The sequence below is a fragment of the Bombina bombina genome, chromosome 4 (assembly GCF_027579735.1).
Source record: "Bombina bombina isolate aBomBom1 chromosome 4, aBomBom1.pri, whole genome shotgun sequence".
NCBI lineage: Eukaryota > Metazoa > Chordata > Amphibia > Anura > Bombinatoridae > Bombina > Bombina bombina.
The window spans coordinates 554682208-554707447 of record NC_069502.1 but is presented as its reverse complement, the minus strand read 5'-3'; the positions used below and the strand labels follow the sequence as shown (position 1 = coordinate 554707447).

Sequence of the window (25240 nt, the reverse complement as noted above, 5' to 3'; positions counted from 1 at the left end):
AAGCATGGAATATCGCTCCCAGTTCCAGAATATTCATTAGAAGGAGGGTCTCCTCCTGAGTCCACTATCCCTGAGCCTTCAGGGAGTTCCAGACTGTATCCCAACCTAAAAGGCTGGCATCTGTTGTAACAATTGTCCCATCTGACCTGCGGAAGGTCATACCCTTGGACAGATGGACCCGAGATAGTCACCAGAGAAGAGAATCTCTGGTTTCTTGGTCCGGATTTAACAGGAGAACAAATCTGTGTAATCCCCGTTCCTCTGGCTGAGCATGCATAGTTGCAGTGGTCTGAAATGTAGGCGTGCAAACGGTACTATGTCCCTTGCCGCTACCATTAAGCCGATTACATTCATGTACTGAGCCACCAAAGGGCGCGGATGGAATGAAGAACACGGCAGAAATTTAGAAACTTTGACAACCTGGACTCCGTCAGGTAAATTTTAATTTCTACAAAATCTATCAGAATCCCTAGGAGGGAAACCCTTGATATTGGGGATAGAGAACTCTTTCCTTGTTCACTTTCCACCCATGCGATCTCAGAAATGCCAGTACTACGTCCGTATGAGACTTGGCAACTTGGATGTTTGACGCCTGTATCAGGATGTCGTCTAAATAAGGGGCCACTTCTATGCCCCGCGGCCTAAGGACCGCCAAAGTGACCCCAGAACCTCCATAAAGATTCTAGGGGCTGTAGTTAACCCAAAGGAAAGAGCTACAAACTGGTAATGCCTGTCTAGAAAGGCAAACCTGAAAAACCGATGGTGATCTTTATGCATCGTAATGTGAGGATAAGCATCCTTCAAATCCATTGTAGTCCTCTATTGACTCTCCTGGATCATAGTTAAGATGGTACGAATAGTTTCCATCTTAAATGATAGAATTCTAAAGAATTTGTTTAAGATCTTTTAGATCCAAAATAGGTCTGAAGGTTTCCTTTCCTTGGGAACCACAAACCGATTTGAGGAAAACTGTGTCCCTGTTCCTCTATTGGAACTGAATGGGTCACGTACACAATGCAAGAATGTCTCTTTCTTTATCTGGTTTGCAGATAAATGTGAAAGGCAAAAACTCCCCTTTTTTGGGGGGGAAAGCTTTGAAATCCAGAAGATATCTCTGGGGTATAATTTCCAATGCCCAGGGATCCTGGGCATCTCTTGCCCACGCCTGGGCGAAGAATGAAGTCTGCCCCCTATAGGATCCTTTACCAGATAGGGGTCCGTTCCTCATGCTGTTTTAGAGGCAGCAGCAGGCTCCTTGACCTGCTTATCTTTGTTCCAGGTCCGGTTGTCTCCAGATCGCCTTGGACTGAGCAAAAGTTCCCTCTTATTTTGCCTTAGAGGAAGTTGATGCCACACCTGCCTTGAATTTTCGAAAGGCACGAAAATTAGGCCTTTTTTGTCCCTTGATTTGGACCTGTCCTGAGTAAGGGCATGATCTTTTCCTCCAGTGATATAAGTAATAATCTCCTTCAAACTAGGCCTGAATAGGGTCTGCCCCTTGAAGGGAAGTTAAGTAGCTTATTTATTAAAGTCACAACAGCTGACCATGATATAAGCCATAGCGCTCTGCGCGCCAGTATAGTAAAAAACAGAATTCTTAGCCGTTAGTCTAGTCAAAGGAACAAAGGCATCAGAAAACAAAGGAATTGGCTAATTTAAGTGCTCTAAGCTTGTCAAATATATTCATCCAATGGAGCCTGTAAAGCCTCATCAAGAGACTCAAACCAGAACGCTGCAGCAGCAGTGACAGGAGCAATGCGTGCAAGGGGCTGCAGGATAAAACCTTGTTGAATAAACATTTTTTATCCATTGGATCTAAAAAAGCACAACAGTCCTCGCCAGAGGTAGTGGTACGCTTAGCTAGAGTAGAAACTCTTCTCTCCACCTTAGGAACTGTCTGCCATAAGTCCCGTGTGGTGACAACTATTAGAAAACATTCTTCTAAAAAATAGGAGGGGAAGAGAACGGCACACCTGGTCTATCCCATTCCTTATGAAAAATTTTAGTAAACCTCTTTAGGTATTGGAAAAACATAAGTACACACCGGCACTGCATATTATTTATCCAGTCTACACCATTTCTCTGGCACTGCGATTGTACACATTCATTCAGAGCAGCTAAAGCCTCCCTGAGCAACAAGTGGAGGTTCTCAAGCATAAATTTTAAATGTAGAAATATCAGAATCAGGTTAAATCATCTTCCCTGAGTCACAAATATCACCCACAGACTAAGCATATTGTGAGGTAGTATCAGACATGGTTCTTAAAGCGTCTGTATGCTCTGTATCTACCCCCAGAGCTGTTTTGCTTTCCTTTAATTTCAGGTAGCCTGACTAATACTGCTGCCAGTGTATTATACACAACCTTTGCCATGTCTTGTAAAATAAACGCTATGGGCGCCATTGATATACTTGGCGCCATTTGAGCGTGAGTCCCTGGAGCGGGAGTCAAAGGGTCTGACACGTGGGGAGAGTTAGTCGGCATAACTTCCCCCTCGACAGAATCCTCTGGTAAAATAAACGCTATGGGTGCCCTTGATGTACTTGGCGCCATTTGAGCGTGAGTCCCTAAAGCGGGAGTCAAAGGGTCTGACACGTGGGGAGAGTTAGTCGGCATAACTTCCCCCTCGACAGAATCCTCTGGTGATAATGTTTTTAAATACAAAAAATGATCTTTATTGTTTAACATGAAATCAGTACATCTGGTACACATTCTAAAATGGGGTTCCACCATGGCTTTAAACATAATAAACACAGAGCCTCCTCTATGTTAGACATGTTAGAACTAATAAAGAGACTAGTAAGCTTGGAAAACACTTTAAATCAAGTTAACAATCAAATATAACAAACGTTACTGTGCCTTTAAGAGAAACAAATTTTGTCAAAATTTGAAAAACAGTGAAAAAAGGCAGTAAATCAAACGAAATTTTTACAGTACATGTAATAAGTTAACAGAGCATTGCACCCACTTGCAAATGGATGATTAACCCCTTAATGCAAAAAACAGATTAAAAAAAAAAAAAAAAAAAACGACATTTTTTTAAACAGACACAACAAAACTGCCACAGCTGAGCTGTGGATTACCTTCCCTATAACTGTTTCTATGCAAAATTTAAGCCAGCCATGTGGAAAAATTAGGCCCCAATAAGTTTTATCACCAAACATATGTTAAAAAACGATTAAACATGCCAGCAAACGTTTTAAAACACATTCTTATAAGAGTATGTATGTCTATTAATAAGCCTGATCCAGTCGCTATCACTGCATTTAAGGCTTTACTTACATTACTTCGGTATCAGCAGTATTTTCTTAGTCAATTCCATTCCTTAGAAAAATATATTACTGCACATACCTTAGCATATATCTCTATCAATCAGCCTGGTACCAGTCGCTTTCACTGCATTTAAAGGCTGTACTTACATTACTTCGGTATCAGCAGTATTTTCTTAGTCAATTCCATTCCTTAGAAAAATATTTTACTGCACATACCTTATTTGCAGGAAAACCTGCACGCCATTCCCCCTCTGAAGTACCTTACTCCTCAGAATGTGTGAGAACAGCAACTGGATCTTAGTTACGTCTGCTAAGATCATAGAAAAAACGCAGGCAGATTCTTCTTCCAAATACTGCCTGAGATAAACAGCACACTCCGGTGCCATTTAAAAATAACAAACTTTTGATTGAAGAAATAAACTAAGTATAAAAAACCACAGACTCTCACAAACTCCTATCTATGTTGAGACTTGCAAGAGAATGACTGGTAATGGCAGTTAGGGGAGGAGCTATATAGCAGCTTTGCTGTGGGTGGACTCTTGCAGCTTCCTGTTGGGAAGGAGAATATATCCCATAAGTAATGGATGATCCGTGGACTGGATACACTTAACAAGAGAAAATATGGATTAAAGTTTTGTCTTTTATCGAACTCCTTGTATGTACTCCGGACTTTCTTCTATTTTTGTACTCTCTACTCTGTTCTTTTCTTATCAAGATAAAGTATTTTTTTCATGATGTACTTCAAACGTAAAATTTAAGGAGAGTTTGCTGTTGTTAATATATTGCATGAAACTTTCTATTTCATTCTCTGTCCCTCCCCAAATGAAAATCATATCATCTATGTACAGTTTATACTTTAAGATCTTAGATCTAAATGTATTTAGATCTCCAGCCATCCCATATAAAGGTTAGCATAATAGCATAAGAGGGGGCAAATTTTGCCCCATAGCAGTCACAGATCTCTGGAGATAACAATTTCCGTCAAACCTAAAATAAATGTTACAAAAGAAACTTTGCTACTTTTAATACATATGTCTGACAGCCTTCAGTATAGTTCCTGCGAAAGAATAGAAAATGAATTAAAGCCAATAAACCTTTTTTTTCATGCGGTATTAAACTGTACAATGATGTTACATCCACCGTTAACCACCTATAGTGTTTTACCCAGTTGATTTTATCTGTATAGGTTGTTTAGTTTTCTCTCAGATAGCTAGTTAAATCACATACCATTGGTTTTAATATTGAGTCTAACTACTGAGACAGTGGTTCAAGGAGAGAATTAATTCCTGACACAATTGGCCTGCCCTTAACCTCTAATAAGAATGTATGGACTTTAGGGAACATATGAAATACAGGAATATTTGGACATTGTACAGATAAGAAGTCAAAAGTTTTTTGATCAATATAATTTAGAATCGTCCCTTCTAGTAACAAATTAAGTGTTCTCCTAAAATTTGCAGTGGGATCATTAAATAACATCTGATATTTTTATGGCCTAACTGTCTCAATGCTTAATTTTTATATTCTTCAAGACCCCACAATACTATACTAACTCCCTTGTCTGATTTCGTAATTACTATCGGTTATTTTGCCAAGTTTCTCTAATGCAATTTGTTAATTTCTTGTTAGATTTTGCCCTTTTCTCTTATCTGTCTCATAATGTAATTTTGTAAGGTCATGTTCAACCCTTGATTGAAATTCCTTTAATATATTTCCCTAAGTTAAATAGGATAAAAAGTAGATTTGCGTTTAAATGTAATTTTAAGACTTTTAAAGTCGCTTCTATTTTCTAATGTGCTTTGTTCTTTTCGTTTCCATTGTTGAAAATAAATATGCACATATCCTACACTACTGGGAGCTAGCTGGTGATTGGTGTCTGCACACATTTGTTTCTTTTGATTGGCTAACTAGATGTTTTCAGCTGGCTGCCAGAAGTGCAATGTTGTTCCTTCAGCAAAGGATATCAAGAGAATTGAGAGTTGATAAAAAGTGTATTTCTTTCATGTAATTAGCAAGAGTCCATGAGCTAGTGACGTATGGGATATACATTCCTACCAGGAGGGGCAAAGTTTCCCAAACCTCAAAATGCCTATAAATACACCCCTCACCACACCCACAATTCAGTTTTACAAACTTTGCCTCCGATGGAGGTGGTGAAGTAAGTTTGTGCTAGATTCTACGTTGATATGCGCTCCGCAGCAAGTTGGAGCCCGGTTTTCCTCTCAGCGTGCAGTGAATGTCAGAGGGATGTGAGGAGAGTATTGCCTATTTGAATGCAGTGATCTCCTTCTACGGGGTCTATTTCATAGGTTCTCTGTTATCGGTCGTAGAGATTCATCTCTTACCTCCCTTTTCAGATCGACGATATACTCTTATATATACCATTACCTCTGCTGATTCTCGTTTCAGTACTGGTTTGGCTATCTGCTATATGTAGATGAGTGTCCTGGGGTAAGTAAGTCTTATTTTCTGTGACACTCCAAGCTATGGTTGGGCACTTTATTTATAAAGTTCTAAATATATGTATTCAAACATTTATTTGCCTTGACTCAGAATGTTCAACTTTCCTTATTTTCAGACAGTCAGTTTCATATTTGGGATAATGCATTTTGATTTGACCATTTTTTCTTACCTTAAAATTTGACTTTTTCCCTGTGGGCTGTTAGGCTCGCGGGGGCTGAAAATGCTTCATTTTATTGCGTCATTCTTGGCGCGGACTTTTTTGGCGCAAAAATTCTATTTCCGTTTCCGGCGTCATACGTGTCGCCGGAAGTTGCGTCATTCTTTGACGTTATTTCGCGCCAAAAATGTCGGCGTTCCGGATGTGGCGTCATTTTTGGCGCCAAAAAGCATTTAGGCGCCAAATAATGTGGGCGTCTTATTTGGCGCGAAAAAATATGGGCGTCAATTTTGTCTCCACATTATTTAAGTCTCATTTTTTATTGCTTCTGGTTGCTAGAAGCTTGTTCTTTGGCATTCTTTCCCATTCCTGAAACTGTCATTTAAGGAATTTGATCAATTTTGCTTTATATGTTGTTTTTTCTCTTACATATTGCAAGATGTCTCACGTTGCATCTGAGCCAGAAGATACTACAGGAAAATCGCTGTCAAGTGCTGAATCTACCAAAGCTAAGTGTATCTGCTGTAAACTTTTGGTAGCTATTTCTCCAGCTGTTGTTTGTATTGATTGTCATGACAAACTTGTTAAAGCAGATAATATTTCCTTTAGTAAAGTACCATTGCCTGTTGCAGTTCCCTCAACATCTAAGGTGCAGAATGTTCCTGATAATATAAGAGATTTTGTTTCTGAATCCATAAAGAAGGCTATGTCTGTTATTTCTCCTTCTAGTAAACGTAAAAAACCTTTTAAAACTTCTCTCCCTACAGATGAATTTTTAAATGAACATCATCATTCTGATTCTGATGACTCCTCTGGTTCAGAGGATTCTGTCTCTGAGGTTGATGCTGATAAATCTTCATATTTATTTAAAATGGAATTTATTCGTTCTTTACTTAAAAAAGTTCTAATTGCTTTAGAAATAGAGGATTCTGGTCCTCTTGATACTAATTCTAAACGTTTAGATAAGGTATTTAAAGCTCCTGTGGTTATTCCAGAAGTTTTTCCTGTTCCTAATGCTATTTCTGCAGTAATTTCCAAAGAATGGGATAATTTGGGTAATTCATTTACTCCTTCTAAACGTTTTAAGCAATTATATCCTGTGCCGTCTGACAGATTAGAATTTTGGGACAAGATCCCTAAAGTTGATGGGGCTATTTCTACCCTTGCTAAACGTACTACTATTCCTACGTCAGATGGTACTTCGTTTAAGGATCCTCTAGATAGGAAAATTGAGTCCTTTCTAAGAAAAGCTTATCTGTGTTCAGGTAATCTTCTTAGACCTGCTATATCTTTGGCTGATGTTGCTGCAGCTTCAACTTTTTGGTTGGAAACTTTAGCGCAACAAGTAACACATCGTGATTCTCATGATATTATTATTCTTCTTCAGCATGCTAATAATTTTATCTGTGATGCCATTTTTGATATTATCAGAGTTGATGTCAGGTTTATGTCTCTAGCTATTTTAGCTAGAAGAGCTTTATGGCTTAAAACTTGGAATGCTGATATGGCTTCTAAATCAACTTTACTTTCCATTTCTTTCCAGGGTAACAAATTATTTGGTTCTCAGTTGGATTCCATTATTTCAACTGTTACTGGTGGGAAAGGAACTTTTTTACCACAGGATAAAAAATCTAAAGGTAAAAACAGGGCTAATAATCGTTTTCGTTCCTTTCGTTTCAACAAAGAACAAAAGCCTGATCCTTCATCCTCAGGAGCAGTTTCAGTTTGGAGACCATCTCCAGTCTGGAATAAATCCAAGCCAGCTAGAAAGGCAAAGCCTGCTTCTAAGTCCACATGAAGGTGCGGCCCTCATTCCAGCTCAGCTGGTAGGGGGCAGGTTACGTTTTTTCAAGGAAATTTGGATCAATTCTGTTCACAATCTTTGGATTCAGAGCATTGTTTCAGAAGGGTACAGAATTGGTTTCAAGTTGAGACCTCCTGCAAAGAGATTTTTTCTTTCCCGTGTCCCAGTAAATCCAGTAAAAGCTCAAGCATTTCTGAAATGTGTTTCAGATCTAGAGTTGACTGGAGTAATTATGCCAGTTCCAGTTCCGGAACAGGGGATGGGGTTTTATTCAAATCTCTTCATTGTACCAAAGAAGGAGAATTCTTTCAGACCAGTTCTGGATCTAAAAATATTGAATCGTTATGTAAGGATACCAACGTTCAAGATGGTAACTGTAAGGACTATCTTACCTTTTGTTCAGCAAGGGAATTATATGTCCACGATAGATTTACAGGATGCATATCTGCATATTCCGATTCATCCAGATCATTATCAGTTCCTGAGATTCTCGTTTCTGGACAAGCATTACCAATTTGTGGCTCTGCCGTTTGGCCTAGCTACAGCTCCAAGAATTTTTACAAAGGTTCTCGGTGCCCTGCTGTCTGTAATCAGAGAACAGGGTATTGTGGTATTTCCTTATTTGGACGATATCTTGGTACTTGCTCAGTCTTTACATTTAGCAGAATCTCATACGAATCGACTTGTGTTGTTTCTTCAAGATCATGGTCAATCATTCCCTTCGGTAGCCTTATGCATGGAAATTCTAGGTCTTATGACTGCTGCATCGGACGCGATCCCCTTTGCTCGTTTTCACATGCGACCTCTTCAGCTCTGTATGCTGAAGCAATGGTGCAAGGATTACACGAAGATATCTCAATTAATATCTTTAAAACCGATTGTTCGACACTCTCTAACATGGTGGACAGATCACCATCGTTTAATTCAGGGGGCTTCTTTTGTGCTTCCGACCTGGACTGTAATTTCAACAGATGCAAGTCTCACAGGTTGGGGAGCTGTGTGGGGATCTCTGACGGCACAAGGAGTTTGGGAATCTCAGGAGGTGAGATTACCGATCAATATTTTGGAACTCCGTGCAATTTTCAGAGCTCTTCAGTTTTGGCCTCTTCTGAAGAGAGAATCGTTCATTTGTTTTCAGACAGACAATGTCACAACTGTGGCATACATCAATCATCAAGGAGGGACTCACAGTCCTCTGGCTATGAAAGAAGTATCTCGAATCTTGGTTTGGGCGGAATCCAGCTCCTGTCTAATCTCTGCGGTTCATATCCCAGGTGTAGACAATTGGGAAGCAGATTATCTCAGTCGCCAAACGTTGCATCCGGGCGAATGGTCTCTTCACCCAGAGGTATTTCTTCAGATTGTTCAAATGTGGGAACTTCCAGAAATAGATCTGATGGCGTCCCATCTAAACAAGAAACTTCCCAGGTATCTGTCCAGATCCCGGGATCCTCAGGCGGAGGCAGTGGATGCATTATCACTTCCTTGGAAGTATCATCCTGCCTATATCTTTCCGCCTCTAGTTCTTCTTCCAAGAGTAATCTCCAAGATTCTGAAGGAATGCTCGTTTGTTCTGCTGGTAGCTCCGGCATGGCCTCACAGGTTTTGGTATGCGGATCTTGTCCGGATGGCCTCTTGCCAACCGTGGACTCTTCCGTTAAGACCAGACCTTCTGTCACAAGGCCCTTTTTTCCATCAGGATCTGAAATCCTTAAATTTAAAGGTATGGAGATTGAACGCTTGATTCTTGGTCAAAGAGGTTTCTCTGACTCCGTGATTAATACTATGTTACAGGCTCGTAAATCTGTATCTCGAGAGATATATTATAGAGTCTGGAAGACTTATATTTCTTGGTGTCTTTCTCATCATTTTTCTTGGCATTCTTTTAGAATACCGAGAATTTTACAGTTTCTTCAGGATGGTTTAGATAAGGGTTTGTCCGCAAGTTCTTTGAAAGGACAAATCTCTGCTCTTTCTGTTCTTTTTCACAGAAAGATTGCTATTCTTCCTGATATTCATTGTTTTGTACAAGCTTTGGTTCGTATAAAACCTGTCATTAAGTCAATTTCTCCTCCTTGGAGTTTGAATTTGGTTCTGGGAGCTCTTCAAGCTCCTCCGTTTGAACCTATGCATTCATTGGACATTAAATTACTTTCTTGGAAAAGTTTTGTTCCTTTTGGCCATCTCTTCTGCTAGAAGAGTTTCTGAATTATCTGCTCTTTCTTGTGAGTCTCCTTTTCTGATTTTTCATCAGGATAAGGCGGTGTTGCGAACTTCTTTTGAATTTTTACCTAAAGTTGTGAATTCCAACAACATTAGTAGAGAAATTGTGGTTCCTTCATTATGTCCTAATCCTAAGAATTCTAAGGAGAAATCGTTGCATTCTTTGGATGTTGTTAGAGCTTTGAAATATTATGTTGAAGCTACGAAATCTTTCCGTAAGACTTCTAGTCTATTTGTTATCTTTTCCGGTTCTAGGAAAGGCCAGAAAGCTTCTGCCTTTTCTTTGGCATCTTGGTTGAAATCTTTAATTCATCTTGCCTATGTTGAGTCGGGTAAAATTCCGCCTCAGAGAATTACAGCTCATTCTACTAGGTCAGTATCTACTTCCTGGGCGTTTAGGAATGAAGCTTCGGTTGACCAGATCTGCAAAGCAGCAACTTGGTCCTCTTTGCATACTTTTACTAAATTCTACCATTTTGATGTATTTTCTTCTTCTGAAGCAGTTTTTGGTAGAAAAGTACTTCAGGCAGCGGTTTCAGTTTGAATCTTCTGCTTATGTTTTTCGTTAAACTTTATTTTGGGTGTGGATTATTTTCAGCAGGAATTGGCTGTCTTTATTTTATCCCTCCCTCTCTAGTGACTCTTGTGTGGAAAGATCCACATCTTGGGTAGTCATTATCCCATACGTCACTAGCTCATGGACTCTTGCTAATTACATGAAAGAAAACATAATTTATGTAAGAACTTACCTGATAAATTCATTTCTTTCATATTAGCAAGAGTCCATGAGGCCCGCCCTTTTTTTGTGGTGGTTATGATTTTGTATAAAGCACAATTATTCCAATTCCTTATTTTATATGCTTTCGCACTTTTTTATCACCCCACTTCTTGGCTATTCGTTAAACTGAATTGTGGGTGTGGTGAGGGGTGTATTTATAGGCATTTTGAGGTTTGGGAAACTTTGCCCCTCCTGGTAGGAATGTATATCCCATACGTCACTAGCTCATGGACTCTTGCTAATATGAAAGAAATGAATTTATCAGGTAAGTTCTTACATAAATTATGTTTTTCTATCAAAATTCTGAAAGAAACATTTGCGGTTTCTTGTCCCTTTAAATACATTGATATATTACCAAATGAACAGAATCTATGATCTCCTTGTAGTATTACAGAATTTTGTGTTCCTTTTTTTTATATTCTTTGCGCTTCAGGCATTTCTTGTGGGCATTTTGCTACATTTTCATTTTTCAGTATGTTTGCATAAGAGCAAATAGCATTTAGTAGAGAGGTTTTCAGACCATGTTTTCTTAGACATAGGCTTAGTCACCTATCCTATCTTGCCGTAATGTGATTCATGTTTGTTACTGAGCCACCATAATCATATGGTTCTACTTGAGTGGTTTTAAACTTCTGTGCTTGTCTTTATAAAGCTTCAGTTGAACAGTTATGCAAAGTGGCCTTATTGCCTTAGTTTACAGTTTTCATATGATCTAACCTAAAAATACTGAATGTGAGAGACATCCAGATCTGATTTAGAGATAAGTTAATTTTGTGAAGTTAAGCCCTAAACCCTATGAGAACTCATTCAACTACTTTTTCCTTTCATACAGATTCTTGTTTGGCTATGCATAATGTGATCCACCCAAGAAGTGTTGGGGGTATATGTAGGGGAGGAAGGGTTCTTATCTGACAGTCTTCTGGGTGTTATTTCTACCTACTTTAGTGAACAGATACCATAAACCCACCAGTACTGATACAGCTTTTCTTTGCTTTATCTATAAGTATAAATATTATTATAAATTACCTAAATAAAATATCCTTAACAAAACTGCTCTGTTTTACTGTCAAATTTAGTTTGCATTTCACGCACAAAAATGTATAACGATACAAAGGACAGAAAAGTCCCAAACAATTGAACAATGATTTATACACAAATGTGTTAAGCGCAGCCTGAAACAAAGAGGACAGGACATTAGTAAAATAAATAATAAAGAAAATGATATACTGCCACTGTCAATTATTTAGATTGTGAATTTAAAGGGACACTACTCAAGTCAAAATTAAACTTTCATGATTCAAATAAAGCATGCAATTTTAAACAACTTTCCAATTTACTTCTAGTTAACAAAATATGCAGTCTCTTTATATTTACACAAGTCACCAGCTCCTACAGAGCATGTACAATAAATCACAGAATATATACGTATATGCATTTGTGATTGGCTGATGGCTGTCACATGATACAGGAGGAGTGGAAAAATGTCAGACTAAGTTTCTATTGCATTGTCTTGTTATCATTCATTTGTTGAGTATGCATATCTATTGTATTTACTGGTCCTTTAAATACACTATACCTGTTTATTTCTCACAGGATAATGTGAATCGTTTGCTTCTCATTTTCATAGATGATAGCCCCGTAAGTATAAGTTTCTTAATAATAAAGAATAACTTGAGTACACTATATATGTTTTAATGTCTTAGAATTCACCACTTCTTTTTTTTTATTTTAGCCTGAACAAGCAACTGAGCCCACATCCAGTTTGGTCCCATTTCTACAGAAATTTGCAGACCATAAAAACAAGAATCCCTCAGTATGTACCAAGTCTAGTAAGAGCTCTGAGCTATTCTCTATTTAGTAAGAGGATAAATGGGATGGCATTTGCTACTGTGAATCTATTCATCTGCAGTCTATATATGCAGCAAATATAGTACCAGTTTCAGTATCTGTTTGTTTGAACACATTTAATTTATTTAGGTTTCCTAATAAATGTTCTGTTATGGATAAAATACATAAATCTTGGTCTAATTGAGGTCTTCAATTACCAATTTGTTGTGTTTTTGTTTTTTTTTGTATTATTATTATTAAGGTACTTAAACTGGAACTGAAGGAAATTCGGGCAGAGCAGGACCTCTTATTCCGTTTCATGAATTTTCTTAAGCAAGAGAGAGCAGTGCATGTATTACAGTTTTGTCTAACAGTGGGTAGGTAACGTCAAATGTTTTGTAACATGAATTTTGGCTCTAGTTTCTCCTGTTTTATGGTCTGTTGCATGTTTATTGATTATTTATTTTCCCTATCGTTCCTAAATTCAGTATACTCAGGCAGGTATTTATCCTTTAAAAATGAGGAAATGCAGAGGATTTTTCTCACTCACAATTTCTTGCAGGATTAATGTCTTTAGCTACGATTTGACAACATAAACTTTTAGGCACAATAGAATGTACACTGAATACTCCCAGAAAGAACAGGGATGAGTGAGTTGCCAATAAAAAAAAAATCAAGCTATCCCCAGCTTACGCTTTTAGCAGCAGATTGTACATGTTTCAGACACACACACCTGATGTAAAGGGACACTAAAGGCATAATATAAAGTGTCATGATTCAGCTAAAGCATGTAATTTAAAAAAATTACTTAAATGATCAAAAACATGCACATTATTTTTATATATATTAAATACATTTTTATATACACACTTTCTGATACTACAGCTCCAACTGAGCATGTGCAAAGTTCACAATATATATGTATAAGCTTTTTGTGATTGGCTGATGGCTGTCACATGATACAGGGGCAGAGAAAATTGGATTAACTTTGAAATTTGCCCCAAAAATATTTTACCAATTTAAAAGTCAAAGTAGGTGCTATAGTATTGTTGTTTTAATGTATATTTGTTACATTTTTCTGTATTTAGTGGTCTTTTAAAGGTCTATTGGGCGATTGTTCAATCTAAGAACCTGCTTATTTGACATTTGTTTTCTCATCAATAAAACAAATTTTTATCATTTAGAACATATGTTAGCAGACAGTATGCATTGTGCCTCCTTATCTCAGATCTTTTGACAGACTTTAATTTCAGGCAATTAGTGCTGACTCTTAAATAACTCCACGGGCCTGAGCTCAATGTTATCTATATTAAACACATGAACTAACGATTTCTAGCTGTGAAAAACTGTGAAATGTATTCAGATAAGAGGCGGCCTTCAAAGGCTTAAAAATTAGCATATGAGCCTACCTAGGTTTATCTTTCAACAAAGAATAACAAGAGAACAAAGCAAAATTTGATGATAAAAGTAAATTGGAAAGTTGTTTAAAATTACATTTCCTATCTGAATCATGAAAGTTTAATTCGGACTTTACTGTCTCCTTAAGAAATGTGCATGCTCCTGAGCTCACCTAACATTACTCTTTTAATAAAGGATACCAAGAGAACTAGGCAAAACGGATAACATAAGTAAATTGGAAAGTTGTTTAAAATGTCATGCTCTATCCAATCAATTTAAGTTTAAAGGGACAGTCTACTTGAAAATTTTGATAGCTAAAAAAGATAGATAATCTTGGTATCTTTTGTTGCAAAGCAGGGATGTAAGTTTAGGAGACAGCCCATTTCTGGAGCACTACATGGCAGCAGTTTTGCAAGAATGTTATCCATTTGCAAGAGCACTAGATGGCAGCACTTTTTTCCCTGTCATGTAGTGCTACAGATGCCTACCTAGGTATCTCTTCAACAAAGATTATCATTGGAACGATGCAAATAGAAGTATCAAACAGAGATAGATGCGCCACATGGCCCAATATTGTAGGTTCCAAAGAGTGGTAGGTATTGCTAAATAATTACACTCACATGTGATGAAGCACCTCAGTTGGTGCAAATGGCACAGTCTGGGATCTATAACAGTCACCCAGCAGACCGACCTCCCGAATTTTTACAGGTACTGTGTAAGATAAGAAGGACAAAAAAGCCTATATGGCCTAGTATTGTATGGCTAGAGTGATTCCACACCAAATAATTATATAAAGTTTAAACTCACATTTGATGGAGCATCTCCAATGATGCTATAGAGACAGGCTGGGATTAATTCAGTCACCCAACAGACTTATAACCATGGTATACAGCATACAATGTCCTCTAGATGGTCTATAGGTCAGTCGTATCCTTGGATAATAACCAATTCAAAGGCAGCAAGTGTTTTTAGTAAAAGTTAAAATCACTTTAATAAAATATGTATAGATTGCGACGCGTTTCTCAGTCTCAGACTGTTTCTTCAGACTGAGAAACGCGTCGCAATCTATACATATTTTATTAAAGTGATTTTAACTTTTACTAAAAACACTTGCTGCCTTTGAATTGGTTATTATCCAAGGATACGACTGACCTATAGACCATCTAGAGGACATTGTATGCTGTATACCATGGTTATAAGTCTGTTGGGTGACTGAATTAATCCCAGCCTGTCTCTATAGCATCATTGGAGATGCTCCATCAAATGTGAGTTTAAACTTTATATAATTATTTGGTGTGGAATCACTCTAGCCATACAATACTAGGCCATATAGGCTTTTTGTGCTTCTTATCTTACACAGTACCTGTAAAAATTCGGGAGGTCGGTCTGCTGGGTGACTGTTATAGATCCCAGACTGTGCCATTTGCACCAACTGAGGTGCTTCATCACATGTGAGTGTAATTATTTAGCAATACCTACCACTCTTTGGAACCTACAATATTGGGCCATGTGGCGCATCTGTCTCTGTTTGATATTTTAGATTGCTGAAATTGGATCCTGGCCTGGACCACCACAGATTGCTGCCTTGTATTCTACTATCAAGATTCACATAAAGGACAATATATAGTTATTTAACATCACCTTATATATATTCTCCTCTGAGTGATATATAATTGTCCTGATTAACATTGGGCTGATTCTACCATTTATTGTAATTTAATATTTGTACTTAATACAACTATATACATTTAACAGTTATTATATCTATCATCTATATTTATATATTTGTATCTATAGGTGCATTATATGGTAATATACCACTCATTCTTCCATATATTTCACACCATCATATAGATATTATTGTCCATATAGCAAGCTATATCCTTATAGCAAACTATAACCATCTAGTGTGCTCTCAAGGGCGCCCCCTATCATCATTTTTTGCAAATAGAAGTACATTGGAAACTTTTTTTTCAAAATGGTATGCTCTGTTTAAATCACAAAAGAACAGTTTTGGGTTTCATATACCTTTTTTAAAGTGACAGGCAAGTCAAAATTTAAACTTACATGATTCAGGTAGGGCATGCAATTTGAAACAACTTTTTATTTTGAAAACTAAACCTAGGTAGGCCCATACTGATTTCCAAGCCGCTGAAGGCTGCCTCTTATCTCAGTGCATTAACAGTTTCTTTCATGTAATTGGCAAGAGTCCATGAGCTAGTGACGTATGGGATATACAATCCTACCAAGAGGGGCAAAGTTTCTCAAACCTCAAAATGCCTATAAATACACCCCTCACCACACCCACAATTCAGTTTTACAAACTTTGCGTCCTATGGTGGTGGTGAAGTTTGTGCTAAGATTCTACGTTGATATGCGCTTCTCAGCATTTTGAAGCCCGATTCCTCTCAGAGTACACTGTTTGTCAGAGGGATGTGAAGGGAGTATCACCTATTGATTCTATGGGTTTTCCTCATGGGAAATCCTTTTCAAAGGTTTTCTGTTATTGGTCGTAGAAATTCATCTCCTACCTCCCTTTTCAGATCGACGATATACTCTCTTATTCCATTACCTCTACTGATACTGTTTTAGTACTGGTTTGGCTATCTGCTATATGTGGATGGGTGTCTTTCGGTAAGTATGTTTTCATTACTTAAGACACTCTCAGCTATGGTTTGGCACTTTATGTATTAATATAAAGTCTTAAATATATGTATTGTACTTATATTTGCCATGAGTCAGGTTTATGTATATTTCCTTTTGCAGACTATCAGTTTTCAAAATTGGGAAACATATTTAGAAAGTTATTTTTTATTACCTGGGTTATAGTCTTTTCTACAAATTTCACTGTTTTTTCATTAATTTTCACGGGCAAAATTAGACTTGCGAGGTCGCAAAATGTTGATATTTATTGCGTCATTCTTGGCGCGAGAATTTTTTTGGTGGGAAGGTACGTTTGGTGACGCAAATTTGTAATTTTTTTCCCATTCCTGAAACTGCCATATAAGGAAATTGATAATTTTGCTTTATATGTTTTTTTCTCTTACATTTGCAAAATGTCTCAATCTGATACTGTCTCAGAAACCACTGTTGGAATCCTGCTGACTGATAACATTTCTACCAAAGCTAAGTGTATCTGTATGTAATAGTTGTCATGATAAGCTTTTACATGCAGAGAATGTATCCATCAGTAATAGTACAATGCCTGTTGTTCCTTCAACATATAATGTACATGATATCCCTTTAAATATAAAAGATTTTATTGATGATGCGATTCAGAAGGCTTTGTCTGCTATCCCGCCTTCTAATAAACGTAAAAGGTCTTTTAAAACTTCTCATAAAGTTGATAAATTTTCAAATGACCGACAACATAGTGAATTATCCTCCTCTGATGAGGATCTATCTGACTCAGAAGATCCTACCTCAGATATTGACACTGACAAATCTACTTATTTATTTAAAATGGAGTATATTTGTTCCTTGTTAAAAGAGGTGTTGATTACATTGGATATTGAGGAAACTAGTCCTCTTGATGTGAAAACTAGTAAATATTTAAACTCTGTTTATAAACCTCCTGTGGTTACTCCAGAGGTTTTTCCAGTTCCTGATGCTATTTCTGATATGATTTCTAAGGAATGGAATAGGCCTGGTACATCTTTTATCCCTTCTTCAAGGTTTAAAAAATTGTATCCTTTGCCAGCAGATAGTTGGGAGTTTTGGGAAAAGATCCCCAGAGTTTATGGGGCTATTCCTACTCTTGCCAAATGTACTACTATTCCTATGAAATATAGTACTTCTTTTAAGGTTCATTTAGATAGGAAACTTGAATCTTATCTAAGGAAAGCTTATTTATTTTCTGGCTATATTCTTAGGTCTGCTATATCCATGGCTGATGTTGCAGCTGCATCAACTTTTTGGTTGGAAAGCTTAGCGAAACAAGAAACAGATTTTGATTTGTCTAGCATTGTTTGCTTGCTTCAAGATGCTAATCCATTTTATCTGTGATGCTATGTTTGATATCATAAAAATTGATGTTAAATCTATGTCTTTAGCTATTTCTCTTGTAAGATGTATCGAGTCCACGGATTCATCCTTATTATTTTTAAATGGTACCGGTGTGTACTATTTACTCTCTGGCAGAAAAGGGATGAAGATTTCTGCAAGGAGGATGATGATCTTAGCATTTTGTAACTAAGATCCACTGCTGTTCTCACAAGGGCTGAAGAGTACAGGAAAACTTCAGTTGGGGGAACAGTTTGCAGGCTAAACTGCATTAAGGTATGTTCAGTCTATTTTTTTCTAGACACACTATGTTATTTCTAGAAAAGGCTGGCAATATCCCCATGAGGGAAGGGTAAGCTGTATTCAGACACTTGGATAGGAATTTCAGCTTGCATGAACGGCTCATTAGTTACTGGTGACACTGTTTGGTAAAAACGTTTTTGTTTATTCAGTAAATGATTCAATTATAACGTTTTTTTGAAAGGACTAAAGGGGTCATTGTGGCTTGTTTTTGAGTTTTCTAACCCACATGGTTAATTTAGAGACACTCTAGTGATTGTCTGTTAGGCCTCAAAACATTGAGTGAGGTGGGAGGGGCCTATTTTCGCGCCTCAGTTGTGCAGTTTCTTTTCCTCTGAGACTTCTAACTGCTTCTCCAGAGGTTCCTGCCGTGTTTGAGGGCTGTAAAAGAAGTTTTTTCCCCCACAAATTGTTCTGAAGGGCAGGTAGGAGCCACAGCAGAGCTGTGGCAAAGTGCTGAAAGTCTTTTCTCCTACATTGGTGTGTCCGGTCCACGGCTTCATCCTTACTTGTTGGATATTCTCTTCCCCTACACGAAATGGCAAAGAGAGCACACAGCAAGAGCTGTCCATATAGCCCCCCCTCTGGCTCCGCCCCCCAGTCATTCTCTTTGCCTGCTCTGAACAAGTAGCATCTCCACGGGGATGGTAAAGAGTATGTGGTGTTAGTTGTAGTTTTATTCTTCTATCAAGAGTTTGTTATTTTAAAATAGTGCCGGGTTGTACTATTTACTCTACAACAGAAAGTGATGAAGAGTTCTGTTAAAAGAGGAGTATGATTTTCGCAACAGTAACTAAAATCCATTGCTGTTCCCACGCAGGACTGTTGAAACCAGAGAACTTCAGTTGGGGGGAACAGTTTGCAGACTTTTCTGCTCCAGGTATGACTAGTCTCTTTTCTAACAAGACATAGTAATACTAGAAGACTGTCATTTTCCCTTATGGGATCGGTAAGCCATTTTCTTAGACTTATAACAGAATGAAGGCTTATAAATGGGTTCTATACTGGTTGACACTATTGTGGGCTAAATCGATTGATTTATATAATATTTATATGACTTTTGGAGTGTTTTGTGACTTTGAAACACCTTTGGAAACGTTTTTATTACGCCTGGCAGTTGTTTAGACACCTAATCTAGTCAGGAAGGCCCCTTCACTCTGGTATGCAGAGGGAGGAGGCCTCATTTTCGCGCCTCAGTTGCGCAGTTACTTTTGGAAGCAGTGCATGCAGCTTCATCTGAGAGGGTCCTGTGGCCATAAAAACGATTTCAAGAAGGCTTATTTCTGTGGTGAATAACCCCCAAAGAAGGTAAAAGCCGCAGCAAAGGCTGTGGCAGGGACTGTAGCAGGTTTAAACTGGAAAATTGAACAATTAGCTCCGGTTTGCTCATTTATGGGGTTATAGACTTGAAATTTGGTGTGCAATACTTTCAAAGCATTAAGACACTAGGGTGCAAATTTTGTAAAGATATTTCCTTCATAGTTTTTCAAACATTCAGAAATAAAGTGTGCTCTTTTTATTATTTAAAGAGACAGTAACGGTTTTGTTTAAAAACGGTTTTATTGCATTAATAGCCTGCCAAAGTCTGTTTAACATGTCTATACCTTCAGATAGCATATGTTCTGTGTGTATGGAGGCCAAGGTGGTTCCCCCTTTAAATGTATGTTCAAATTGTGCCAAGGCGTCCAAACAAAGTAAGGACAGTACTGTCACATTTAATACGGTTGCCTAAGATGATTCTTCAAATGAAGGTAGTGGGGATAGTTCATCATCCTCTCCTTCTGTGTCAACACCAGTTTTGCCCGCGCAGGCGACACCTAGTACATCTAGCACGCCAATGCTTGTTACTATGCAACAATTAACTGCAGTAATGGATAATTCTATAGCAAATCTTTTATCCAAACTGCCAGCATTTCCCAGAAAGCGTGATTGCTCAGTTTTAAATACAGAGGATGAGCAAGTGGGCGCTGACGATAATTTTTCTGTTATACCCTCACACCAGTCTGAATTGGCAGTGAGGGAGGGTCTGTCTGAGGGAGAAATTTCTGATTCAGGAAAAGTTTCTCAGCAGGCAGAACCTGATATCGTGGCATTTAAATTTAAGTTAGAACATCTCCGCGCCCTGCTTAAGGAGGTGCTAACTACTCTTGATGATTGTGACTCTTTGGTGATTCCAGAGAAATTGTGCAAAATGGACAAATTCCTAGAGGTTCCTGTGCACGCTGATGCCTTTCCGATACCCAAGAGGGTGGCGGGCATTGTGACCAAGGAGTGGGAGAAGCCAGGTATACCTTTTGTCCCACCTCCTATATTTAAGAAAATGTTCCCCATTGTCGACCCCAGAAGGGACGCATGGCAAACAGTCCCTAAGGTTGAGGGGGCAGTTTCTACGTTGGCCAATCGCACAACTATTCCCATTTGAGACAGTTGTGCTTTCAAAGATCCTATGGATAAAAAATTGGAAGGATTGCTTAAAAAGATATTTGTTCAGCAAGGTTTCCTTCTCCAACCAATTTCGTGCATTATTCCTGTCACCACGGCGGCGTCTTTTTGGTTCTAGGAACTAGAAAATTCGCTCCATAAGGAGACTCCATATGAGGAAGTCATGGACAGAATTCACGCACTAAAGTTGGCTAATTCCTTTATTTTAGATGCCGCTTTTCAATTGGCTAAATTAGCGACGAAAAATTCAAGTTTTGCTATAGTGGCGCACAGAGCGCTTTGGCTAAAATCTTGGTCGGCGGATGTGTCGTCCAAGACAAAACTGCTGAATATTCCTTTCAAAGGTAAGACCCTTTTTGGGCCAGAATTGAAGGAGATTATTTCAGCCATCACTGGGGGGAAAGGGCCATGCCCTCCCACAGGATAGGCCTTTCAAGGCTAAGAACAAATCTAATTTTCGTTCCTTTCGCAATTTCAGGAACGGACCGTCTCCTAACTCTGCAGCCTCTAGACAAGAGGGTAACGCTTCCCAGCCTAAACCAGCATGGAAACCAATGCAAGGCTGGAACAAGGGTAAACAGGCCAAGAAGCCTGCTGCTGCTACCAAGACAGCATGAAGGGGTAGCCCCCGATCCGGGACCGGATCTAGTAGGGGGCAGACTTTCTCTTTTTGCTCAGGCTTGGGCAAGAGATGTTCCGGATCCCTGGGCACTAGGAATAGTCTCTCAGGGGTATCTTCTAGAGTTTAAGGAACTTCCTCCAAGGGGAAGGTTCCACATGTCTCGCTTATCTTCAGACCAGATAAAGAGACAGGCATTCTTACATTGCGTAGGAGACCTATTAAAGATGGGAGTGATACACCCAGTTCCAACAGCGGAACAAGGTCTGGGGTTTTACTCAAACCTGTTTGTAGTTCCCAAAAAAGAGGGAACTTTCAGGCCAATTCTGGATTTAAAAATTCTAAACAAATTCCTCAGAGTTCCATCATTCAAAATGGAAACCATTCGAACGATTTTACCAACAATCCAGGAGGGTCAATACATGACTACCGTGGACTTAAAGGATGTGTACCTACATATTCCTATCCACAAAGATCATCATCAGTTCCTAAGGTTCGCCTTTCTGGACAAACATTACCAGTTCGTGGCTCTTCCGTTCGGTTTAGCCACTGCTCCCAGAATTTTCACAAAGGTGCTAGGGTCCCTACTAGCGGTTCTAAGACCGAGGGGCATTGCGGTGGCACCTTACTTAGACGACATCCTAATCCAAGCGTCGTCCCTTTCCAGATCAAGGGCTCATACAGACATTGTATTAGCCTTTCTCAGGTCTCACAGGTGGAAGGTGAACGTAGAAAAGAGTTGCCTGTCCCCATCTACAAGGGTTCCCTTTCTGGGAACAATAATAGATTCTGTAGAAATGAAGATTTTTCTGACAGAGGTCAGAAAATTAAAACTTCTAAACGCTTGTCAAGTTCTTCAATCTATTCCTCAGCCTTCCATAGCTCAGTGGAGGTAATAGGACTAATGGTTGCAGCAATGGACGTGGTTCCTTTTGCTCGAATTCATCTAAGACCATTGCAACTGTGCATGCTCAAACAGTGGAATGGGGATTATGCAGACTTGTCTCCCCAGATTCAAGTAGACCAGGTAACCAGAGACTCACTCCGCTGGTGGTTGACTCAGGATCACCTGTCTCAGGGAATGAGTTTCCGCAGACCAGAGTGGGTCATCGTCACGACCGACGCCAGTCTCTTAGGCTGGGGCGCGGTCTGGGACTCCCTGAAAGCTCAGGGTCTATGGTCTCGGGAAGAGTCCCTTCTCCCGATAAACATTTTGGAACTGAGAGCGATATTCAATGCGCTCCTGGCCTGGCCTCACCTAGTGAAGGCCAGATTCATAAGATTTCAGTCGGACAACATGACGACTGTAGCGTACATCAATCATCAGGGGGGAACAAAGAGTTCCTTGGCGATGACAGAGGTATCCAAGATCATCAAATGGGCGGAGGATCACTCCTGCCACCTATCTGCAATCCACATCCCAGGGGTAGACAACTGGGAGGCGGATTATTTGAGTCGTCAGACTTTCCATCCGGGGGAGTGGGAACTCCACCCGGAGGTCTTTGCCCAGTTAACTCAACTATGGGGCACTCCAGATATGGATCTGATGGCGTCTCGTCAGAATTTCAAAGTTCCTCGATACGGGTCCAGATCCAGGGATCCCAGGGCGACACTAGTGGATGCATTAGTGGTGCCTCGGTCGTTCAATCTAGCTTATGTGTTTCCACCGTTCCCTCTCCTTCCCAGGCTGGTAGCCAGGATCAAACAGGAGATGGCCTTGTGATCCTAATAGCTCCTGCGTGGCAACGCAAGACTTGGTATGCAGACCTGGTGAATATGTCATCGGCTCCACCATGGAAGCTACCTTTGAGACAGGATCTTCTAGTTCAAGGTCTATTCGAACATCCAAATCTAGTCTCTCTGCAACTGACTGCTTGGAAATTGAACGTTTGATTCTATTTAAGCATGGGTTTTCTGTCTGTCTTGTTGCACAAACGTCTGGCAGCCGTGCCAGATGTACAAGCGTTTGTACAGGCGTTAGTCAGAATCAAGCCTGTTTACAGACCTATGACTCCTCCATGGAGTCTAAACGTAGTTCTTTCAGTTCTTCAAGGGGTTCCGTTTGAACCTTTGCATTCCATAGATATTAAGTTACTATCTTGGAAAGTTCTGTTTTTAGTTGCTATTTCTTCTGCTAGAAGAGTTTCTGAATTATCTGCTTTGCAGTGTACTTCTCCCTATCTGGTATTTCATGCAGATAAGGTAGTTTTACTTACCAAACCTGGTTTTCTTCCAAAAGTAGTCTCCAACAGGAATATTAACCAGGAAATAGTTGTTCCTTCTCTATGTCCGAATCCAGCTTCAAAGAAGGAACGTTTGTTACACAACCTAGATGTGTTCCGTGCTTTAATATTCTATTTAGAAGCAACAAAGGATTTCAGACAAACATCATCTTTGTTTGTCGTTTATTCTGGTAAGAGGAGAGGGCAGAAAGCTACTGCTTTCTCTCTTTCTTTTTGGCTGAAAAGCATCATCCGATTGGCTTATGAGACTGCCGGACGGCAGCCTCCTGAACGAATTACAGCTCACTCTACTAGAGCTGTGGCTTCCACATGGGCCTTCAAGAACGAGGCTTCTGTTGATCAGATCTGTAAGGCAGTGACTTGGTCTTCTCTGCATACTTTTGCCAAATTTTACAAATTCGATACTTATGCTTCTTCGGAGGCTGTTTTTGGGAGAAAGGTTTTGCAAGCCGTGGTGCCTTCCGTTTAGGTAACCTGACTTGCTCCCTCCCTTCATCCGTGTCCTAAAGCTTTGGTATTGGTTCCCACAAGTAACCTGATAAATTTCTTTCTCCTACGGTGTGTCCGGTTCACGGCCCGCCCTGGCTTTTAGTCAGGTTTGAAATTTTTTATTCCATACAATACAGTCACCACGGCACCCTATAGTTTCTCCTTTTTCTCCTAACCGTCGGTTGAATGACTGGGGGGCGGAGCCAGAGGGGGGTTTATATGGACAGCTCTTGCTGTGTGCTCTCTTTGCCATTTCCAGTAGGGGAAGAGAATATCCCACAAGTAAGGATGAAGCCGTGGACCGGACACACCGTAGGAGAAAGAAATTTATCAGGTAAACATAAATTCTGTTTTTTACCGGTTTTGATATTTTTTCTATCCGGTTTTGCAATTAAGGGGTTAATTGTTTATTTGCATAGCTGTGCAAAGTTACTAAGGCTATATGATACTACTGTAAAAATGTTGTTATGTTTACTGCTTTTTTACACTGTTTTGCAGAATTTGTGCAGCTTTTTTTCTCTTAAAGGCACAGTACCATTATATTTCTAAGTGTTATTTACTTTGATAACAGTGTTTCCAAGCTTGCTTGTTACATTACTAGCCTGTTTAACATGTCTGACACCAAGGAAAATCCTTGTTCAATATGTTTTGAAGCCATTGTGGTACCCCCTCTTAGAATGTGTCCCAATTGTACTGATATGTCTATAAACTATAAAGAACATATATTAGCACTTAAAAATAGAGCAATAGATGATTCTCAGTCAGAAGTAAATGAGGGTTCGCCATCTAGCTCTCCCCAAGTGTCACAACCAGTAATGCCCGCACAAGTGACGCCAAGTACCTCTAGTGCGTCAAATTCATTTATTTTACAAGACATGGCCACAGTTATGAATACAACCCTCACAGAGGTTTTATCCTAACTGCCTGGTTTACAAGGAAAGCGGGACAGCTCTGGGTTAAGGAAAAATGCTGAGCAGTCTGATGCTTTAGTAGCGGTATCTGATATGCCCTCACAATGCTCTGAGGTAGGGGTGAGGGATTTGTTATCTGAGGGATAAATTTCTGATTCAGGAAAGACGCTTCCTCAGACAGATTCTGATATGACAGCCTTTAAATTTAAGCTTGAACACCTCCGCTTATTGCTCAGGGAGGTATTAGTGGCTCTAGATGATTGTGACCCTATAGTGGTCCCAGAGAAATTGTGTAAGATGGATAAATACTTAG

General features: G+C 39.2%; 1 protein-coding gene across 2 annotated transcripts in view; it reads left to right on the top strand.

Moving 5' to 3' along the window:
- SNX14 (sorting nexin 14) overlaps nucleotides 1–25240 on the top strand; it is a 517711-nt gene that overhangs the window by 142450 nt on the left and 350021 nt on the right. For both annotated transcript variants that reach the window (XM_053710493.1, XM_053710492.1), the window contains exons 10-12: nucleotides 12290–12334; nucleotides 12429–12509; nucleotides 12786–12900. In XM_053710493.1, the coding sequence (XP_053566468.1) occupies nucleotides 12290–12334; nucleotides 12429–12509; nucleotides 12786–12900 (241 nt within the window). The remainder of the gene's footprint in view (nucleotides 1–12289; nucleotides 12335–12428; nucleotides 12510–12785; nucleotides 12901–25240) is intronic.